At 36.9% G+C, this 18,198-nt stretch overlaps 1 protein-coding gene across 2 annotated transcripts in view; it reads right to left on the bottom strand.

Moving 5' to 3' along the window:
• LOC139980553 (GTP-binding nuclear protein Ran-like) overlaps nt 1–18,198 on the bottom strand; it is a 20,768-nt gene extending 2,570 nt beyond the window's left edge. Inside the window, exons 1-6 of one of the 2 annotated variants that reach the window (XM_071992278.1) lie at nt 18,059–18,198; nt 11,426–11,513; nt 5,556–5,640; nt 4,934–5,059; nt 3,635–3,822; nt 1,855–2,025 (exon numbers count right to left, since the gene is read on the bottom strand). In XM_071992278.1, the coding sequence (XP_071848379.1) occupies nt 1,855–2,025; nt 3,635–3,822; nt 4,934–5,059; nt 5,556–5,640; nt 11,426–11,470 (615 nt within the window). In that variant the 5' untranslated portion in view covers nt 11,471–11,513; nt 18,059–18,198. Of the gene's footprint in view, nt 1–1,854; nt 2,026–3,634; nt 3,823–4,933; nt 5,060–5,555; nt 5,641–11,425; nt 11,514–18,054 lie in introns of both variants that reach the window. The other variant, XM_071992277.1, reaches the window with a different exon arrangement.

The raw sequence follows: 18,198 nt of genomic DNA, 5'->3' as shown, positions 1-18,198 counted from the left end.
AATTTTACTTTTAGGAAACAAGAAACCACACTTATGTTAAGATAAACATAACAGCTGGTACAAACAAAATAACCATGCAGGACTAGCAAACATAAGATGCAAATTAACCCTGTTACCGCAATAAAACTGTCTTGATCAAACCAATCTTTTACGCGTTTAAAATTTCACAGCAGCTGTCATCCATATACAACAAACCATATGTTCATCTATGATGTGAATCTGTACAGCATATGTACAGCTTTCTAAACTACTCAAATTTGGCACGTTATGTGAAACACAAAATGCTGCTTAGAAATTGCCCCCAAATTAATCAATTAGGAAGTGTTGACTACATCTTTAGTTATTGTTCTTCTGCAACAAGACATTTTACTTCAGTGTTTGTGTCAACAAAGAAAAAAATACTAATCAACAGTTGTTTTACCAAACTGGCAAATACCTGCGCAATATGGATTTGGTTATTTTTAGACATACAGGTTCTATAAAGGCTTTTGTGTCACAAATTTATGGACTCCAACAGATTCTAACATCTTAAAAACATACTTCCTTTGTAGTGACTTTGCCTTGTTAGGTCTGCAGGGTATGTTCATAATACATACGGCTTTACCTAGTGAAACCACATTGGTATTTGTAATATAACAAGTAAAGAAAGCTATTTTCTCACTTCTACACGATGTAGCGGCCTACAGTATGTTCTGTTGTATTCGAACATTCAAGTAAACTTGATGTATTGATTGCTCTAGCAACTGAACAAGAAGAATGATTTGGAAAGTGTAATAACACATACAATATGTAAGAATAGTATGCAATATTTAAACAAACTTTTCACATTTTGGTAAGTTAGACTGGTAAGCAATTTGCTTTTTTAGTTTTGCAGATTTTAAAACCACATTATATATTGAATGACGAAGAAGTCGGGACTCCACTTTGAGTTGTCAACCTTAGGATGGAGTACTCAATCCAAAATTTTAGGAGTTGCCCAAGTCAAAAATTGCTAACATCTAAATGCGAAAAATGTCTTGTTTACTGTATGTGATTTGCAGTTACAATATTACAATATGATTTAGGCTGGCATAATTAGTAAGTATTTGTTGAGTTTACTGTACCTGGATATCAAACAACACTCTTTTCTTTGCTCTGTTCTGTGCAACCTGACTGAGGCATGAATTCATCTTTAGAAAATAATTTGTTAAACCTTACAAGGGACCACAATTTAATGGCTGATCTTACTCTTAATTGTGTAGCAAGCAAGAAGGCAGCAAAAATGAACAAAAAGAAAGACTTCAGTACTATGAACTGTCCCAAGACTAAGATTATCAACTTAATATTCACAGAGAAATTCAAACTATGACAGATTGCATACAGCAAGGTTATGGGGTATTTTAAGTACCCTCTGGGTTTAAAATATGTGTGACATTCTTTGTCTAGGAATCAACTTATACTAGTTCATATATATCTTTGTCAAAACTTTTGTCCTTGTTCATAATATGTATGACTTTGCAGTTGATGAAGATACAAGACATGTTTTCTTTGAATCTATATGCAAACATCTTTGGTAACCAAGCTTGCTTATTGCACAACATTTAGTTATAATGTTTGAGTTTATCACAAAGATCTGTATCACATAAGTTCAAGATAATTGTTGGGTTTGATTCCCCTATAGCAATGAATTAATTATTAGGCATGCAAGTACCAGTAGCTGAGGGGTGTTTGAAGTCTTCAGTCTGGCTGCTTTATATTTTTAAATGGAGGTAGGATTAGAATCAACAGTTTGAAGTCATCAAAACTTATGGTGGAAGACACAGTATAGTCTAAAAGTGATGAACTAACCAAATCAATGCCTGTTGAATGTCTTACCTTCAGTTCATCCTCATACTTCTGTGAGAGGCCTTTGTCCATGTGCACCTCTGGTGGTTGAAGTGCAGGCATCTCTGTGAATTCCAAGTTTGGGTTACCAACCAGTTTACGAGCCAACCAGAGGAAAGGCTTCTCAAAGTTATAGTTACTCTTGGCACTGACATCATAGTACTGTGACAGATAATAGAATACAACTCAATAAATGCTGCTAATTGGTTAATCGTTAAAGCGTCAATGAGGGTCTCTTTCATAGTCACTCTCACAGACTGCAATGATTTCCAAGGACGAGCAAAATAGATTTATAGACGACAATGATACCAATTAAAAGACACTGTTGTGAGATGAATTACTTAGTAATCTGCTATTTATGTCATGGGTAACAAACACTGGATTTTCAGCTTACAATAATATCACTCATACAGACACTAACCCTTACCATTGCATTGATTCACTTGCCTTCAGCAAGGAATACAGAAATGTTATCTTTATGATAAAATAAAAATAACAATGTTGCCTTCACTTAGCTATGCAAAACATTACACTAACTTTGAACCAGAAAGTCAGATGGCTTTGTGATTCCTGGCCATACAATCTGCTGAAAATTCCACATTAATTAAGTGAGGACCAGAAAAGATCAGAGATTTTCCATCTCTTATTTGTAGCACTCCCTTGTGGACATCAACCATTACATTCACTGGTAAGGACTTTACAGTATAGAATTTTTATTCCAAAATTTTTCAATATCCAGAGAGAACAGTCTTCTAATGTGAAATATAGACACATAGGTGTATTAATAAAAGGACATTTTGTTTACAGAGTTTGAGCTAGCAAATCAGCTTAACCACCAACCATCCCTTTCATAATTGTTATTAATGAATGAGAGTTACATGACATTGTTTAGATACTGAATTATTTTCACAACCTACTGCCAAAGCAAAACTCATCTAGTACAAATCACAGAGAATATGGCCAAATTTGAGACCATTTGAGATAACTGTTGACCATATTCTGAGATAACCTGTTGACCCCTTGAAGCTCAGATAATGAAAAATGATAGCCACCCTGTGAGCATGTTTAAAGCAAGACTATCAACTTTTAGAGTTTATTTCTTAGATGACTATGTTTTGTTGAAGACCTATAGAGCCCAAAAGCCACTAAACTGAACTTAATGTGACCAAACTATGAGCACCAAAAGAAAATCATAGCATTATTGTAGCTTTAATTTTGTAGTTCTCATGGGTATAAGGTTTTCCGACTTTAATGCCTGTTGACCTCATGTGACCTTTGAACTCTACCAATTTCAATGGGGGGTCTTGCAGTCACCAAACTGGATCTACATACCATGTATGAAGTTCAATAAAGATGTACTATTGAGTTATCGTGTGTACAAAGTTTCAGACTTAGACCTCTGTTGAACCCAAATGACCATTGAACTTCACAGAAATCAAGAGTGTTCTTGTACTCGTATAAGACGGATCCATATACAATGTATGAAGTTAATCCACCATTATCTTTTTGAGTTACCGTGTTTACAAGAGTCACATACATACACACACACGCACGCCATCACCATTGCATAGATTCCTTTTACATCAGGCAAGGAATCAAACACGGATCAACTGCAGACAATGGAAGATCAAAGAAAATAATTTAAATATATCCTATAGAAGTCAAATCTTTTGTGATATGGTTTGACCACTACATATGAAAGCAAACATGTAAGTACCTACTTCATATTTTACATTCAACCTCAAAAATATCTTCCTGATTTAAAACTTACTTGCAGGTTCTTCTTCCTGTGGAAAGTGATGTTCTTAGCTTTGACTTTCCTGTCTTTGATATCAACCTTATTGCCGCATAATACAATAGGGATGCCTTCACATACTCTCACAAGATCTCTATGCCAGTTTGGAACATTCTTGTAGGTGGCCCTCGCTGTTACATCAAACATGATGATTGCGCACTGACCTGCAATAGAACAGTAAGGGGTAATTTCCCTCTCAAAACTGAAAATCTTTGCCACATTTCCAGTTGTTACTAATAATTTACATTTTACGAAACCTGTCAAGTGCAGAATAAGACCAGGTTACATACTTAACCATCATTTGACAATCACTGTCTGAAACAGACAGGTATGCTTCCCTTACATCTCTTAATCATTATCATTGCAGATGAAGGTTGCACCATGGCTCATTCATAAGGATATTAAACACTTGATTGCTATTAAGAAGTAGAAACTGATAATCTCAATCCTTAATACAACAAGAAATCCAGCAGCCTTAGTTACTCCTTGCCATGTTCATATGAATTCATTAATGTAACATAACACAGAGGTTCAACTTTTGATAGTAAATCACCTCTTTTATCCACAGAGAGAGTTCTAGCACTCACTAATAAATTCTTGGAAACTTTACTTTTGAAGTTGCCCCATAATACAATAGAGATGCCTTCACAAACTCTGACAATATCTCTATGCCACTTGGAACATTCTTGTAACAAGCATTTCAGACTTGGACCTCTATTACGACCAATAGTGTTCCTCTACTCACTTATTTGTACCAAAATATTAAGTATGGAGTCCAAACAATGTTTTTTTTAAGTTATTGGGTTTACAACATTTTCAGACTTTGACCTCTGTGAAAAACTAAGATTATTCTACTCATAATGATGGATCCACATACCAAGTATGAAGTTCATCCAAGCTTTGTTGGGGAAGTAATCGTGTTAAGGCTTTCAGACTTACACCTTTGTTGAACCCAAATGACCTTTGACCAGTGCAGGTAACAATAGGATACTTCTATTTGCTAAGATGCATCTACTTACCAAGAATGAAGTTGAACATCGATGTACTTTATGAGTTACTCTTTACAAGCCAAGAAGTCACAAATACAAATCACCACCAGGACATAGATTCCTTTGCCTTCGGCAAGGAATCGTTGTGTTCAAAATTAGAAACAGGCTATTCCTTAGTCAAAAACATTTCATGCCATCAATGCATTCATAAAACTTGTAAATTGAAAAATTAATTTTGCATACAATACAAGATTGCGGAATGGTACTTGACAAATCAAAGCCATACCTTGTATGTAGTATCCATCTCTTAGTCCTCCAAACTTTTCCTGCCCTGCTGTGTCCCAGACATTGAACTGAATTGGTCCACTAGATGTGTAAAACACAAGTGGATGAACCTCAACACCCAAGGTGGCTACAGAAGGAAGCATCAATAGGTCATATACAAAAACTCCTTCTTTAATATCAAACTTCATCAACTCCTCTAAATGAAGTCTACAGACAGGTGAATCATTACACATAGTTTGTGTACATTTTATTACCAAAACAAAAAGAGGTTAAAGTTCGTTTGTCAGGAAGACATCTAAAATTTAAGTCTATTAATGAGTACACTGTATCAATTGCTTAGTAATTTGTGGCTTTTTCCCCTATTAGTCTCAACATGACTAAAAGCTGTATGCTGATGTTCCAAATGTGCAAGTTGCTGCTTCACAGTTAAAACCTAACACAGCTTATCCTCAAAGTTGTAGCAAGCTATGACTCACTCTGGCATCATCTGCTGGTGCTAATGTATTTAGGTTTGGAACATGCCCACCAAATGTGACCAAGCTGTCTTCCAGTAGATGTTTACCTTCAAACAGAAGTTCTACCCCTTTCCATCCCAACAAAAGTGACAAAAAAACAACTATTACCTATGTATTTCTTCTCGAATTCACCAGTCGCATGCCTCTTGACAAAGGTAGTTTTCCCAGTTCCACCGTCTCCTACAAGCACCAGCTGTTGGTTTTAAGGTAACAATTTCTTATCTTAATTGAGCTTGACATGACAAACAATGTGAATTGTTTTGCTCCCCTGACAACCATACAGAATATTGCACACCTTGTCGAATATTCTTTTCTTCGTAACCAAAATGTGTGTAACACCTCAGTCTTTGCAGGTATCTTAATTGAAACATGTGAACCTCAACATTACTCACAGGCACCTTAACATTCATAGAAACACTCTAAAACTAGAAGAAACTTCATGCACAAAATGAGCCTGCTGAAGTATGCAGACAGAAGGTCTGGAGTGATTTCTGCAATTCTTTTCCATTTTGATAACTTTTTGAAAATTAGCAAAAATCTCACATTTTTGGGGGGTTGTTGCTGAGTTGCACATTGAAAATGCATGTAAAATGGTCAGCAAGGTCTAATAGTGCAGCTAGTGATATGGTAACCACATCTAATAAATTCACAACACACTACCATGTTACTTTGAAATTGAAAACAAAGTATCAGGTTTTGCCAAACAAATGTCAAAATTTGACAAAACAAATATTTCATACTATATTTCAATACTACTGTAGGTCTTTCTATTCTAAATCTCTGAACTATACCAAGGTGCCAGTCCCTAATTTTGCTAACACTCCACCACATTATTCCAATATGTATACACAAAATGAAGGAATAAACAGTTTTAGTAGGTTCTGTAAATCAAGTACTCTATATTCTATATTTATAATATATTTATCTTTTTGGGTTGAAAATATTGCCACTATGATTTTCCTGATTTTGGGGCTATTAATTTTTCTTACAATATATACAAAGCTCAAAAATGTACTAATTTGATTACCCCAACCAAGAACTCAGAATCTGTTGTTAAAAGATCAATTGTAATTCAATGTGGTAACTTAGTTGTGAGCCCATATACTGGTATAATCACATTACAACATGTTCAGTGAACAAAATGATATTGTGCAATTACTTCTAGTAGGGTTGGGCGATATATCGAAAAATATTATTATCGCGATAATTTTTTTTAAAGACGATATTTTTTGAGGATTGAACAAATGACGATAATTTCTTGTGAAAGAAATTTGAAATAGATGTAGAAAAAAAAATTCTCCGTTTTATGTGTAAATGTTATTCTAGCATTCCATGGTTAAGAAAGTTGAAAAGAAATATTTTATCAACTTCATTTACTGACTTTTGAACTTCGTGAAAACCCGTTCTTTACAACATTGACTGTATAGAGAACAAAACTCTGAAAATCAGTAGAGAAATTACGAATTGTGTACGAAAAGTAAGTTGGTACACCTTTCTAATTTTACGAAAGATCGAGCAAAATACTTTCGAAAAATTCACGCGAAACTGGCATATCGTGCTAAATGCAACAAGTGTCATGTAAACAAGGCTCTAGTACACCCATTTATGAATAAACCAGAGGACCACATCTGGTGTAAAGCGGGGGAAAGAAAATATTTTCTAGAATTTCCCCCCCAAAAAAATAAGAATATCCTACCATAGTTAAGTGTATAGTAAGTATAGCCTAACCACTTCGTCGGTTACGGATCTCACGTAACAACAAAAACACAACTAATTGTATTTTGCGAAGTTGACGATTTCTACAAGGACATGGAAACAATATATAGCATTAAGTGAATCACGCCTGGTGGCCTAAAACATGGAATTACAAGGTTTACTTTCATAAAGATGGCCATACTGTAGCTATTGGGGCCTTGATATCGTGCTACAGTATGTCTGTATGGTATAGACTGTGCCTCGTGTATCATGGGGAATAGTTTGTTTTGTTCATGCGGAGGAGTCGGTTGGCTTGAGGTGTGTTTTACTTACCTTAATTTTACGGGGATATTTACCTACTTTCCTTGAACGTCTATGATAATATTTCGCATAACTTTACGGATCCTTTACTGACTGACCTAATTAATTCTAGGGTGGAGCCAAAAAAGTTTACTCCATTAAGACTTTTTTGGAACCGTGCCAAAAATGTTAAGAAACAGGCGTTAGACAGGGGGGTTGTTTTGCAAGGTACCGTACCTGCGAAAATTTGAAGCACATTAGCCTACCGTGATATTTAAGTACGGTTAAACACTGCAGTTGTAAACTGATTGTTAGGCAGTCTAGAAACGGGGCTTTGCCGAACGTAGTTTGTTTCATAATATCGACAGTTTTGTAAGTAAAACTTTATAAAGATTGTAAGACAGATTAATTCTCTTTTCATTTTATCACAAAATATAGCTACTCTAACTTGTCATTTTAAAACTTTCATCAGTTTCGTGACAATTTAAATTCATAAAGTTAGTCAGTATTTTGAATCCTCAATTGCGATTTTTTTATCGCCATACACGCAAAAATACTTAACTTTTCCGGGGGCCTTCGCCCCTGGACCCCCACAAGGGGTTCCACCCCTTGACCCCAACGGGGCTCTAAGGCGGGCCCTGAACCCCATGCCATTATGCTCGGTGTGTTTGCTGCGTGAAAACACCGGTGGGAAATCGGCAGTTGTTTTTAGTGTGTTCGGGAACACACTAAAAACAACAAGAAAAATTATCGTAATTATCGAAATATCGCAATAATTTTTGAACTATTTATCGTGACATTAAAAAGCAAATATCGCCCAACCCTAACTTCTAGACCCATATGAGTAATAACCCTTGAAATGTCAGATTTGCTCTGTGTATGATGGATCAATCCTGTGGAGTTTCAGCATCATCAGAGACTACATTATGACTATTTGGAGATATAACATAAAATGAAAGTTTCAACAAATGAGTGACTATTCCTCAAAACAGTCATGATGGAATATTGACACCAAAGGTTGTATTTATCATAGGCGTTCATATGTACAGTATATGTGGAGCGACTACATCACTAAAGAGAGACAAAAAACTACCAACCATTGCGGGTCATCTGAAGTGCTCCCTTGTAGCACCAAACTCTTATATCACTCCTTGAATGTGTATTCTACAACATGCAATGATCTCATAGTTATCACATTCCTGGTGAAGCTACACGAACAACAGAATCTAGCTATATGGTACATTTTCCAATGTTTACCACAATTTTCTGTTGTTCCATATAGCAAAGTCCCCTTACTGTTTTTGCACATACAAGTTAGTAGTGACCGCCAGTGTTCGATTTTTCCGGTATCGCATCGCAAAATGCGATCCAAAACGACAAACTTGCGAGACGTTTCCAAATCAGCATCGCACATTGTGCCGATTTGTGCGATTCAAATTCCTAGTCAGATTTGGGAGCAAACACTCAAACCTTAACTTACGAACTGTCGATCACAATGTAGAAATTATAATTTATTGAGTTTATACTCAATGTACAACTTATTCACTTGACCATATAGCGAAAAAAAAAACCTGAAAAAATAATATCCTACCATAGTTAAGTGTAAAGCAAATAGCCTAACCACCTCGGCAGTTACGGATCTCACGTAACTAAAAGGTTCCCTGGCAACGTGCCAAAAAAATGTTAACAAACAGGTGTTACACAGGGGATGAGCTCACAGTTGTTGGGAAGGTACCTGGGCAAATTCGCAGCACATGTACCGTGGTACAGTAGTTGGGTATAGGGTTAAACACTGCAGTTGTAAAAATGTACGCATAGTGCAGGCTATTCATTGTTAGGCAGTCTAGAAACGGGGCTTTGCTGAACGTTGTTTCATAATATCGGAAGTTTTGTAAGCAAGGGCGGCGGAAGCACTTTCAATCTGGGGGGGCACCGACATCAAAGGGCACTTTGCAGAAATTCGATTGGACTGATGCAGCCTTATATTTAGTACCCTTTATAACTCTTATTGTATTATCTTATTTGCGTATACACATCACTCCATCAACCTCCCCCACCCCCAAGGAAAATATGCATACTAGCACTGCAATATCCAATGTGCAAATTGGGAAACAAGGAACAAGTTTTCTTTTGAGACAAAATGAGGTGAAATCATGCTAGTTGCTAATGTAGGGATCTTCCGAATTAGAGTTTATTTCTTGTTAATATGTTAACCAATTTATTTCATTCGAAATAGCTTTGAGTTTGACAGAAATTCACTAAAAGTCAGGGGCGTAGCCAGGATTTGCAAAGTTGTAGTCACGACTATCTGAGCGGAGCGCCACCATCGGTTGGCGCGGAGCGTACAAGGAAATTTTTGGTTTTACAAACCCCTCAGATGGCCGGAAACGGCCCTTCCCGACTGTTCATTCTGGTTCCCTGGCCTCTTGCTAACTTGAGACACCTCAATTTTTATGAAGAAAAAGGGCACATTTTAAACCTAAGGAAAAGTGGGGGGCACGTGCCCCCTGTGCCCCCCCCCGGTTCCGCCGCCCTTGTTTGTAAGTTGCACTTTTTAAAGATTGAAAGACAGATTAAATCTTTTTTCATTTTATAACATAATATAGCTACTTTAACTTGTCATTTTAAAATTTTCATCAGTTTCGTGACAATTTAAATAAAAAAAGTTGTCAGTATTTTGCATCCTCAACTGCGAATTTTTTCATCGCCAGACATCGCAAAAAATCACAACAATTTTCGGGGGCTTTCGCCCCCAGGATCCCCACGAGGGGTTCTACCCCATGACCCCACCATAGCCCTAAGACAGGCCCCTGGACACCACGCCTTTATGCTCGCACGTTACGCGTGCTAGGCAGGCGAACACCGGCGGGAAATCGGCAGTGTGTTCGCGGGAAATTGAAGAAGGTTTTCCAACACTGCTGAACTGTGCAGTTACTGTATGCATCATGTTCAAGGTTTTCACGGAGGCCTTTGAGGAAATGAATGGTTAGTACAGTGTATATATGCTGCACTAATGCTGTGTGTAGGCAAAGGTTCACGAAGGTCATTGGTTATATTCGCGCGCTGTAGACGTGTTTTTAGATGTTACGGAGAGTCAGGTTTCCATGGATATTAATCGAAAATGAATCTGAGTTTAACTGACGCTAAAGAAATGGATCGTCTTGGGCAGATTAACAAATCATTGCAAGTATAAATAAGTACAGGTAGCTCTGCTGTTAAAAAGAAAAGTTCAATATCGGTTTGCTGTTATTGGCAATTAGGCAAAATTTTACCGATACCGATATGCTGCCGATATTGCAAATATCGGCCGATACCGATATTGAAAACGATTGTCGTAGCAACACTAGTATAAATAATAATAATAAACAAACATTTTCTAGTTAATACATTGATCGCCAACATTTGGTCCGTTTTGTGGTAATTTCAAAACTGCTATTCAATATTGGGGAACTGCTATGCAACAAAAATATTGTATAGCAATTGTCGAAATTTGTTGCTATGCAATTTTTTGGCCATAAGTCGAACCCTGGTGACCGCCATAAGTAACAGTAGATGTCCCAATAGTAGCCAGGGTCCATGCATTTCTGACACAGAGAATGTGAATCTCAACACCATGATCCAAACCTAAGCAATTATTCTCAACTATTTGGACTAGCCTGTTAAAGTGTTTTTCTTTTGTCTACGAAAATCTTAGACTGATGTAAGAGGCACCTGGAAGCATGTCTCATGACAGTCCATGGTTGGTACGTTTTCCTAACGGAGCGAGACTTTCAGATCATATACAATTTGATGGTAATATATATGCACTGAAGCAAATCTCCATTCGTCAATAGCTCATAGTTTTAAGTTTAGTAACCAGGTATACTAGTCTAACATTGTATGTACAACTCCATTTCAGGTGAGTTGTAAGAACCTTACTGGAAGTGGTAAGATACTAACAATGACAGTCCATCTTGTTTTTATTTAAATAACCTTCAACTCACCTTAAAAGTTGCTATAGGCTGAGTGGGTGCTTTGGACTGATCCATTTCTAAGAGTTACTCGGTTACTGTTCCAAGAGGTGAATTCAAACTAATGGAAAAATGAAAACAAAACATAATTAAAAGTTTTTGATGAAGCATAGATGCATCTTAACTTACCAGTAATGTTACTAAAGAAGAAAGTTTGCGTTCCAATTCCATGGACGCAAGTTCCTCAAAAGTTTGCATCCCGGAAAAATGCTTGGGTCCTGATCAAACACCAATTGCGTTAATTGTATGACCTTTGTTTACAGTGTAGTTGTAAAGACGCAAATTAATTCTGTCTAAACTTTGTGAATGTTCTACACAATATATAGGGCAAATGGTACAGTGCCCTACAGTAGCTTCGATGCTTTACACAGGCGGCGGCCTGCCCTTCTTTTCCCCTGCCCTTGTACTTCCCTAATTGCCAAATCTGTAGTAGCTCCATGCTTTGACCTTGCCGAATTCCACAGTTCGCTACTGTATGTACATAGGCCTGTTCAAACTTTGTAGTTTTAACTACACATGCACAATCCTCAAAACCTGATCCAACATTTCACCCGGCCCTGGGAGCTTTGCAGTATTTACAACCTTACCTTACACATTCGTTTTAGTAACGCAAACATGATAAGAAAGAAAAGAAAGGATTTAACAAATGGGATATGGCACACAGGAATGGTTTTCTGTGAAATCTGAAAATTATGACACCTGTGGAATCCCATCTAAGTTTAAACTGCTTACATCATCCTCAACAGGTTGTTACATTCTCTATAACAATGAATGCAACATTACTAGTGCATGGAGTAACCAGTGACTAATTGTGAATCCTCACCATTCAGTAATATTTAATAAATACAAATTCTACAGTATTAATGTTTTCATTTATCTACGTTTTAGAAGAATTGTGGCTGAGACTTGGTGTTTATCTACAGTACCGCCCAGATTAAATCGGCCGTGGCATCGTGTATCGTGACAAAATATGAGGAGACTCGAGGAGTCTATCGTGATATCGTTTCCATTACGCCTATAGCAAGTACCTAACGTGATATCGTGCATCGCATCGTGGTCGTAATATCGTGATAGTGAGTTCATCATTTCACTGGCACTTTATACTATCGTAATGTTATCGTTATAGCGTGAATCACGTTGCAGAACGATCGATCGTTTCATCGTGATTTGAAAGAATTGGGGTAGGCTTCTTCCCGCAGTAGATGAAATCATCAATTCAACGCAATGTGCAATAGATTTATTGCAAATTCTGATCAAAAAGTTCGGTTTGTCTCCAAAATTAAGTGACAATCGAAATACAAGTTTCATAGTCGCAAAACTAGTACGATAGGCCTAATGAACACACTGTAGGCCTACTCATCCAAAACCCCTTCTTTAAAAAAAAAAACAGCGGTCACAAAATATTTTCTATTTGAACAAAACATTCGTTCTGAACTTCTTGTATGCAAGAATATCAGCCTAGGCTTTAATTGCACTAGCAAATCGTCCCAAATGTTACGATAGGGTTAATATGCATTGTAACGCTGAATATAGGCCTACAGGCTACAGTAGCTTTTCACAGTCCGGGATGCATAGGGTGGCATACTTTAGTATGTTTGAACCTTGTTTTCACGATCGAATTTTGCAAGATTTTTGAGAAAATTGTTTGCTTGAAGAATGTTTTTCCGCACCATATGATATGCTCAAATAAGCAGTTTCTTTTGCATAGCATCGGTAATCGATATGATCCTGATGGCAACCCGTATTGACACGCACATTAAAAATTATACAAAATAGGTCATAACTTCTGTTAGAAGCTTTTTTTTTATTTAAATGTCATAAAGTCATTTAATTGCTTTTGGCCGGACAGTTTTGTATGGTAGCAACCTTATTTTCTGAAAATACTAGATACGGTCAAGTTGATCACGAACCTCGTAGAATTTTCAAACCAGTCCAGACATGATTGATTTCACCAAATCCTCCATACCATGTAACAAAAGTATATTTTTTGAATATTTATGTGGTAATACTTGAATTTTTCATTTTGTTCAAACATGTGTTTAAGCATCATGTAACGTAGTTAAATACACATTCGCCCAAAATGCAATGACTAGGGGTAGACCCAGTATATTTTATGGGTTCCGGCGTGTCTACGTTCCGACAATTGTTCTTTTGTTGAAAAGTTCTTTTGACCAATATTTTTGACCAATATGTTTTCGGACCAAATTTTTTTAAGACCCATATTTTTTTAGACCAAAATATTTTGACACAAATTTTTTTTACTCTAAAATTTTTGTTGACCAATTTTTTTCGGACAAGCACTATTTGGGTCATAAAAAACTTTGGGCCCTTTTATTTTTTGTTTCGTAAAATAAATTTGGCGCGTCCAAAAAAAATGAGTCCCCCCAAACAAATCAGGTCAGGAAAATTGTGGGTCCAAAAAAGTTGATTCCACGGGTCCAAATAAAATTGAGTCCCCCCAAAAAAAATTAGGCCGGAAAAAAGTCCCCCAAAAAAAATTGGGTCCGAAAATAATTGAGTCCCCCCTAATAAATAGTTAGTGAGACAAAATTTGGGTCTAACAAAATTGATTCCACAAAGAAAATTTGGGTCCAAAAAAAATTGAGTCCCCCAAAAAAATAACTTAAGCCAGACAAAATTTGGGTCAAAAAAAAACTGAGTCCCCCAAAAAATTGGGTCCGAAAAAATTGAATCCCCCCAAAAAATTAGTCAGACAGAATTTGGGTCTAACAAAATTGAGCCCCCCCCCCCAGAAAAAAATTGGGTTCAAAAAATTAAGAGTCCAAAAAAATTGTCGGAACTTAAGGAGACGTCGGAACATAGAGACGTCGGAACATAGAGACGTCAGAACATAGGGTATGTCACCCTTCTTAATACATTGAGAAATTACTAGTCAAAAATATTTTCTGAAGAAAAACCGTACGATATATTTCACAAATATTGATGCTTAGATAAGTGCTTCCTCACAATCAACGAGCCGCCCGAAATTCACTCCGCTTACGTAAAACTTCTATATATATATAACACGTGGAAAAACACGAGTTTTTACACACATAATTCCCACTGACATTGTTTACGGAACATAAGTAGGTCAACGACATTCGAACTTGGCAACTTGCCCAAGTTCATTGCACCGTGGGAACGACACAACAAATTGTACATGATTGTACATTTTCCCGCCATCTGGACGCCCGAGTGTAACTTTTGATGTACTATGCAAATTATTAATGGTACTGTGCGGTTAAAACTTAACCTATTGCGACACATACAAATTTTGGGAAGTTGTTGTAGATGTTACTTTTGTATCAAATGTAAAGTACTGTATGGTACTATAATTTATAAAAGACGCTTTTCCTCGGGTGGTAGGGAAAAGGGGTGTTTCGGTGAACTCGATCTCTTTGTATAGTATTTGGATACTTAAAATGACCATGTACTGTACATGCAGTTTCAATTCTATTTAGTTAGCTGTACTTCGCATTTTTATCCTTTGTGGATCTTTATTGGAATAAATACGAAATGTATTTTTTTACGCCAGTATATAACGGTAAGCATTTTTTAAATTGTTGACTGAGCTTCAAAATCCATTTTCTAAAAAGTCGGTTTTCATGAAGGTTTTATAAAATATAGCTAGGGTAGGAAAATATTAATTAACCACATTAAAGAAAGTTTTTCTATTATCCAAATAAAATACATGTTTCTCGTACTGAGATCTGAAAAAAAAACAGGCTGACGTTTTTCTTCTTTTCATGCGCTAATACTAGTTTGGAATATTTGGCAACCTTAACAAAATAATTTTTAAGGTTAGTTAGATTTCTTGAATCGGAATAGAGACTCGGGAATCAGGAAAAGGAAGGCCCCTTGCGCGGACGATAAACATGTTTTGCTTTTAACCGGCCTTTCTTCAAAGTTGTTGGGTGGAATTTTTTTCCTTTTCATTCTGTTGGAACCAACGATAAATTATATAAAAACTTAACACAAGAAAGGCTTAGTAGTACTTTATTATTCTTCAAAATGTTGCCAACTATTCAAAGTAACGTGGAACATAAAATCTACAACTAACACTAGTAACAGAAAAGTCGCTATCCGTACGTAACGTTACTGTTGTTAAATAAAAAGTTAAACATGTAAAGTTGTGAGCTGACTTCAAAAAGTTTTCAAGGCGGAACTCCTGTAAAGATCGATTTTCGCACAATAGAGTAGGAACTTCCTGATACACGATATTACGACTTAACGAAATAGCGTGAATAATAAAAATCCAAAGCCCAAACGAAGTTACGAATCGTGACGCACTCAGCTTGAAATCACGATATAACGTGTTAGCGTGTATGTAGCAGTCATGCTTGCTATCGTGAAGGTCTGGTATCACGATATAGCGTGTGATCGTGGTATATCGTTATATCGTTGTAGCGTGTACAAAAAATTTACAGTAGTCAGGTTTCACAATAGAAAACGATAGAAAAAGATAAGGGCATAATGATACACGATGCCACGGCCGATTTAATCTGGGCGGTACTGTAGGTGCTAAAAATATCAGTATTACAAAAAAACCAATTAACATTCCTTTCTAAAGCCTACCACATACTGCCCAACGCAGCCATCAGCCCAGTAACCGGCCTATAACTAGTTATGTTGGCATATTTATTTTCACCCATGGTGACAAATCCAGCTGACATGTGAGGTTTGCAATGATATACACATTGATCTGACCTCAGGATAATTATTTATCAGCAAGTCAAAATTGGTAATCATAGAACCTGAGACTCCAAGTTGGTGACATTGCTGCGAGTGGGCAAAGCCTTGCGCTTATCTGGTTATATTGAGGTTGGCTCCCGGTATTTGTAAACTACTTCCTATTAGCAGTCAAGTGCATGTACTGATAATGATGACTGAAGCCTTGCGGAACCTCTTTATGTAAATGTTGACCAAAATTTTGCAAATAATTTTACTTTCTCAGTAACACAGCAAGCTAAACTCTTTCCCCAGCCATCTTCACAGTTTCTTTCCAAGGGCAATCTCTGCTATTTCTAATCTCACATAGGTACACATACCACTGGGCTGAATGATTTGGGTGTTGGGAACACTTGCAATAGAAGACACAACTCAGGCTTGTATATTGTCTAGATTAAATTATAGCACGTTATCATGAAAAAGTTTCTTGAGATTCCGTAAATAACCTGCCTTTGTCGTAACATGACAATTTTTTTTACCAATTAGTCTGCAACGCCTGCCATATTTGTTCTTGTATAAGGGTCTTTGAGTGAACGCTGTATGCTTAACTACACTGTAGACAAGAATATACCTCCACAGAGTGTTTAAACAAAGAGCATCATGGTGTTAAGAAGCTATGCAGGCTAATTGTAGCGCCTGAGGTCAATTTACGACCGATACAGGTCGATTACGTAACCACAAAACTTTCCTAGCTAAAGCATGCTATAAATGGAGCCAATAAAGCAGATCTTTTGGCTTGGCTGACTGTATCAGTGAACTGATGAATTTTCCTAAAGGTATTTCCTGGCAGAACACAAAATATTGTTTAGTCTTACACAATGTTGACAAAGGTGACCATAGGCCTATTTTCATGATTCAAGCATTAATTTTCTGACCCTGAAGTGCTAAGATGAGAGCATTTGGGACTCCATATTGTTAAGGTTTAGGGCCTTGTTTCAATTATAGAATATCCGTCCTTTCAGAAGGTCTCATGTTTGGGTGGTATTTTGGAGTTACACTTACAGTTACAGTCAAATTGTGTACCTTCTTCACTGCAACTACGACTTCAGTTATAAATAACCCATACCGTAATCATAAGGATTTTCATTTTTCAAGTCCAATCAGGACTTCCCATCTAACAAATTCATGTCAAGATTTTCAGACATTCTCAGTTTAAACAATTTATGAAGTAGGCCGTGGCTATTCTTACGACTAGTCGTAACAATTATTTATAAACTATTCTTACGACATCGGCGAATTCATGCGAATTCAAAGTAAATAAAGCAACTGCGCATGTAGTAGGGGTAACCCTAACCCTAACTCTAACCCTCAATCCAACCCTAACCCTGAACCTAAACCCTAATCGGAAATTATTGTTACTCCTGGTCGTAAAAATAGTACTTCTAGTCGTAAAAATAGCAACTGCACATGCGCAAAAGGTCATTATTGTTACGACTAGTCGTAAGAATAGCCACTTTGTATGAAGTAACATATCTAGTATTAATGGCATCCCCACTACTCTGACAAAAATATACTGTTAAAATGATTGCCCAACTGCAACTGCAGCAAAGCTATCCTGAAATTTGTTGTGGACATGTGTAGTTCTCAAAAGCACAAGCACTGAGTAGCCTAGGTTTACTGTTACGCCCTTCGATTAGTTACACTAGTATAGGCTTAGGGCCTACATACACTTTACAGTAGGCCAAGGCCTAACTACTGTAGGTGTAACGATAGGCGCCAAATCAGCCTAGCTAACGTTAGGCTAGGCCTAAGTTTGGGCTAGGCCTACATGAGTTTCGTTTGCAACTTTTTACGAAGCCAAAAAAAACATATAGTAACACGATTAGACAAGAAACGTTTGAAATTTGACTGTCGACATGACAATCAGTTCATACCAACCGACTTGACAACTTGATAAGGTTATGGTTGGCACAAAATGGTGAGATACGAGCCCTATTGTCTGAAATGTGGAGAACACACGTTGTCTACATTTGCTTACGCATATCGGTAAAAACGAGGCTGATCACGATAGTATAAAC

The sequence above is a fragment of the Apostichopus japonicus genome, chromosome 15, assembly GCF_037975245.1.
Source record: "Apostichopus japonicus isolate 1M-3 chromosome 15, ASM3797524v1, whole genome shotgun sequence".
Classification (NCBI taxonomy): domain Eukaryota; kingdom Metazoa; phylum Echinodermata; class Holothuroidea; order Aspidochirotida; family Stichopodidae; genus Apostichopus; species Apostichopus japonicus.
Note: the sequence above shows the minus strand (reverse complement) of the source record. Positions and strands in the feature narration are given on the sequence as shown.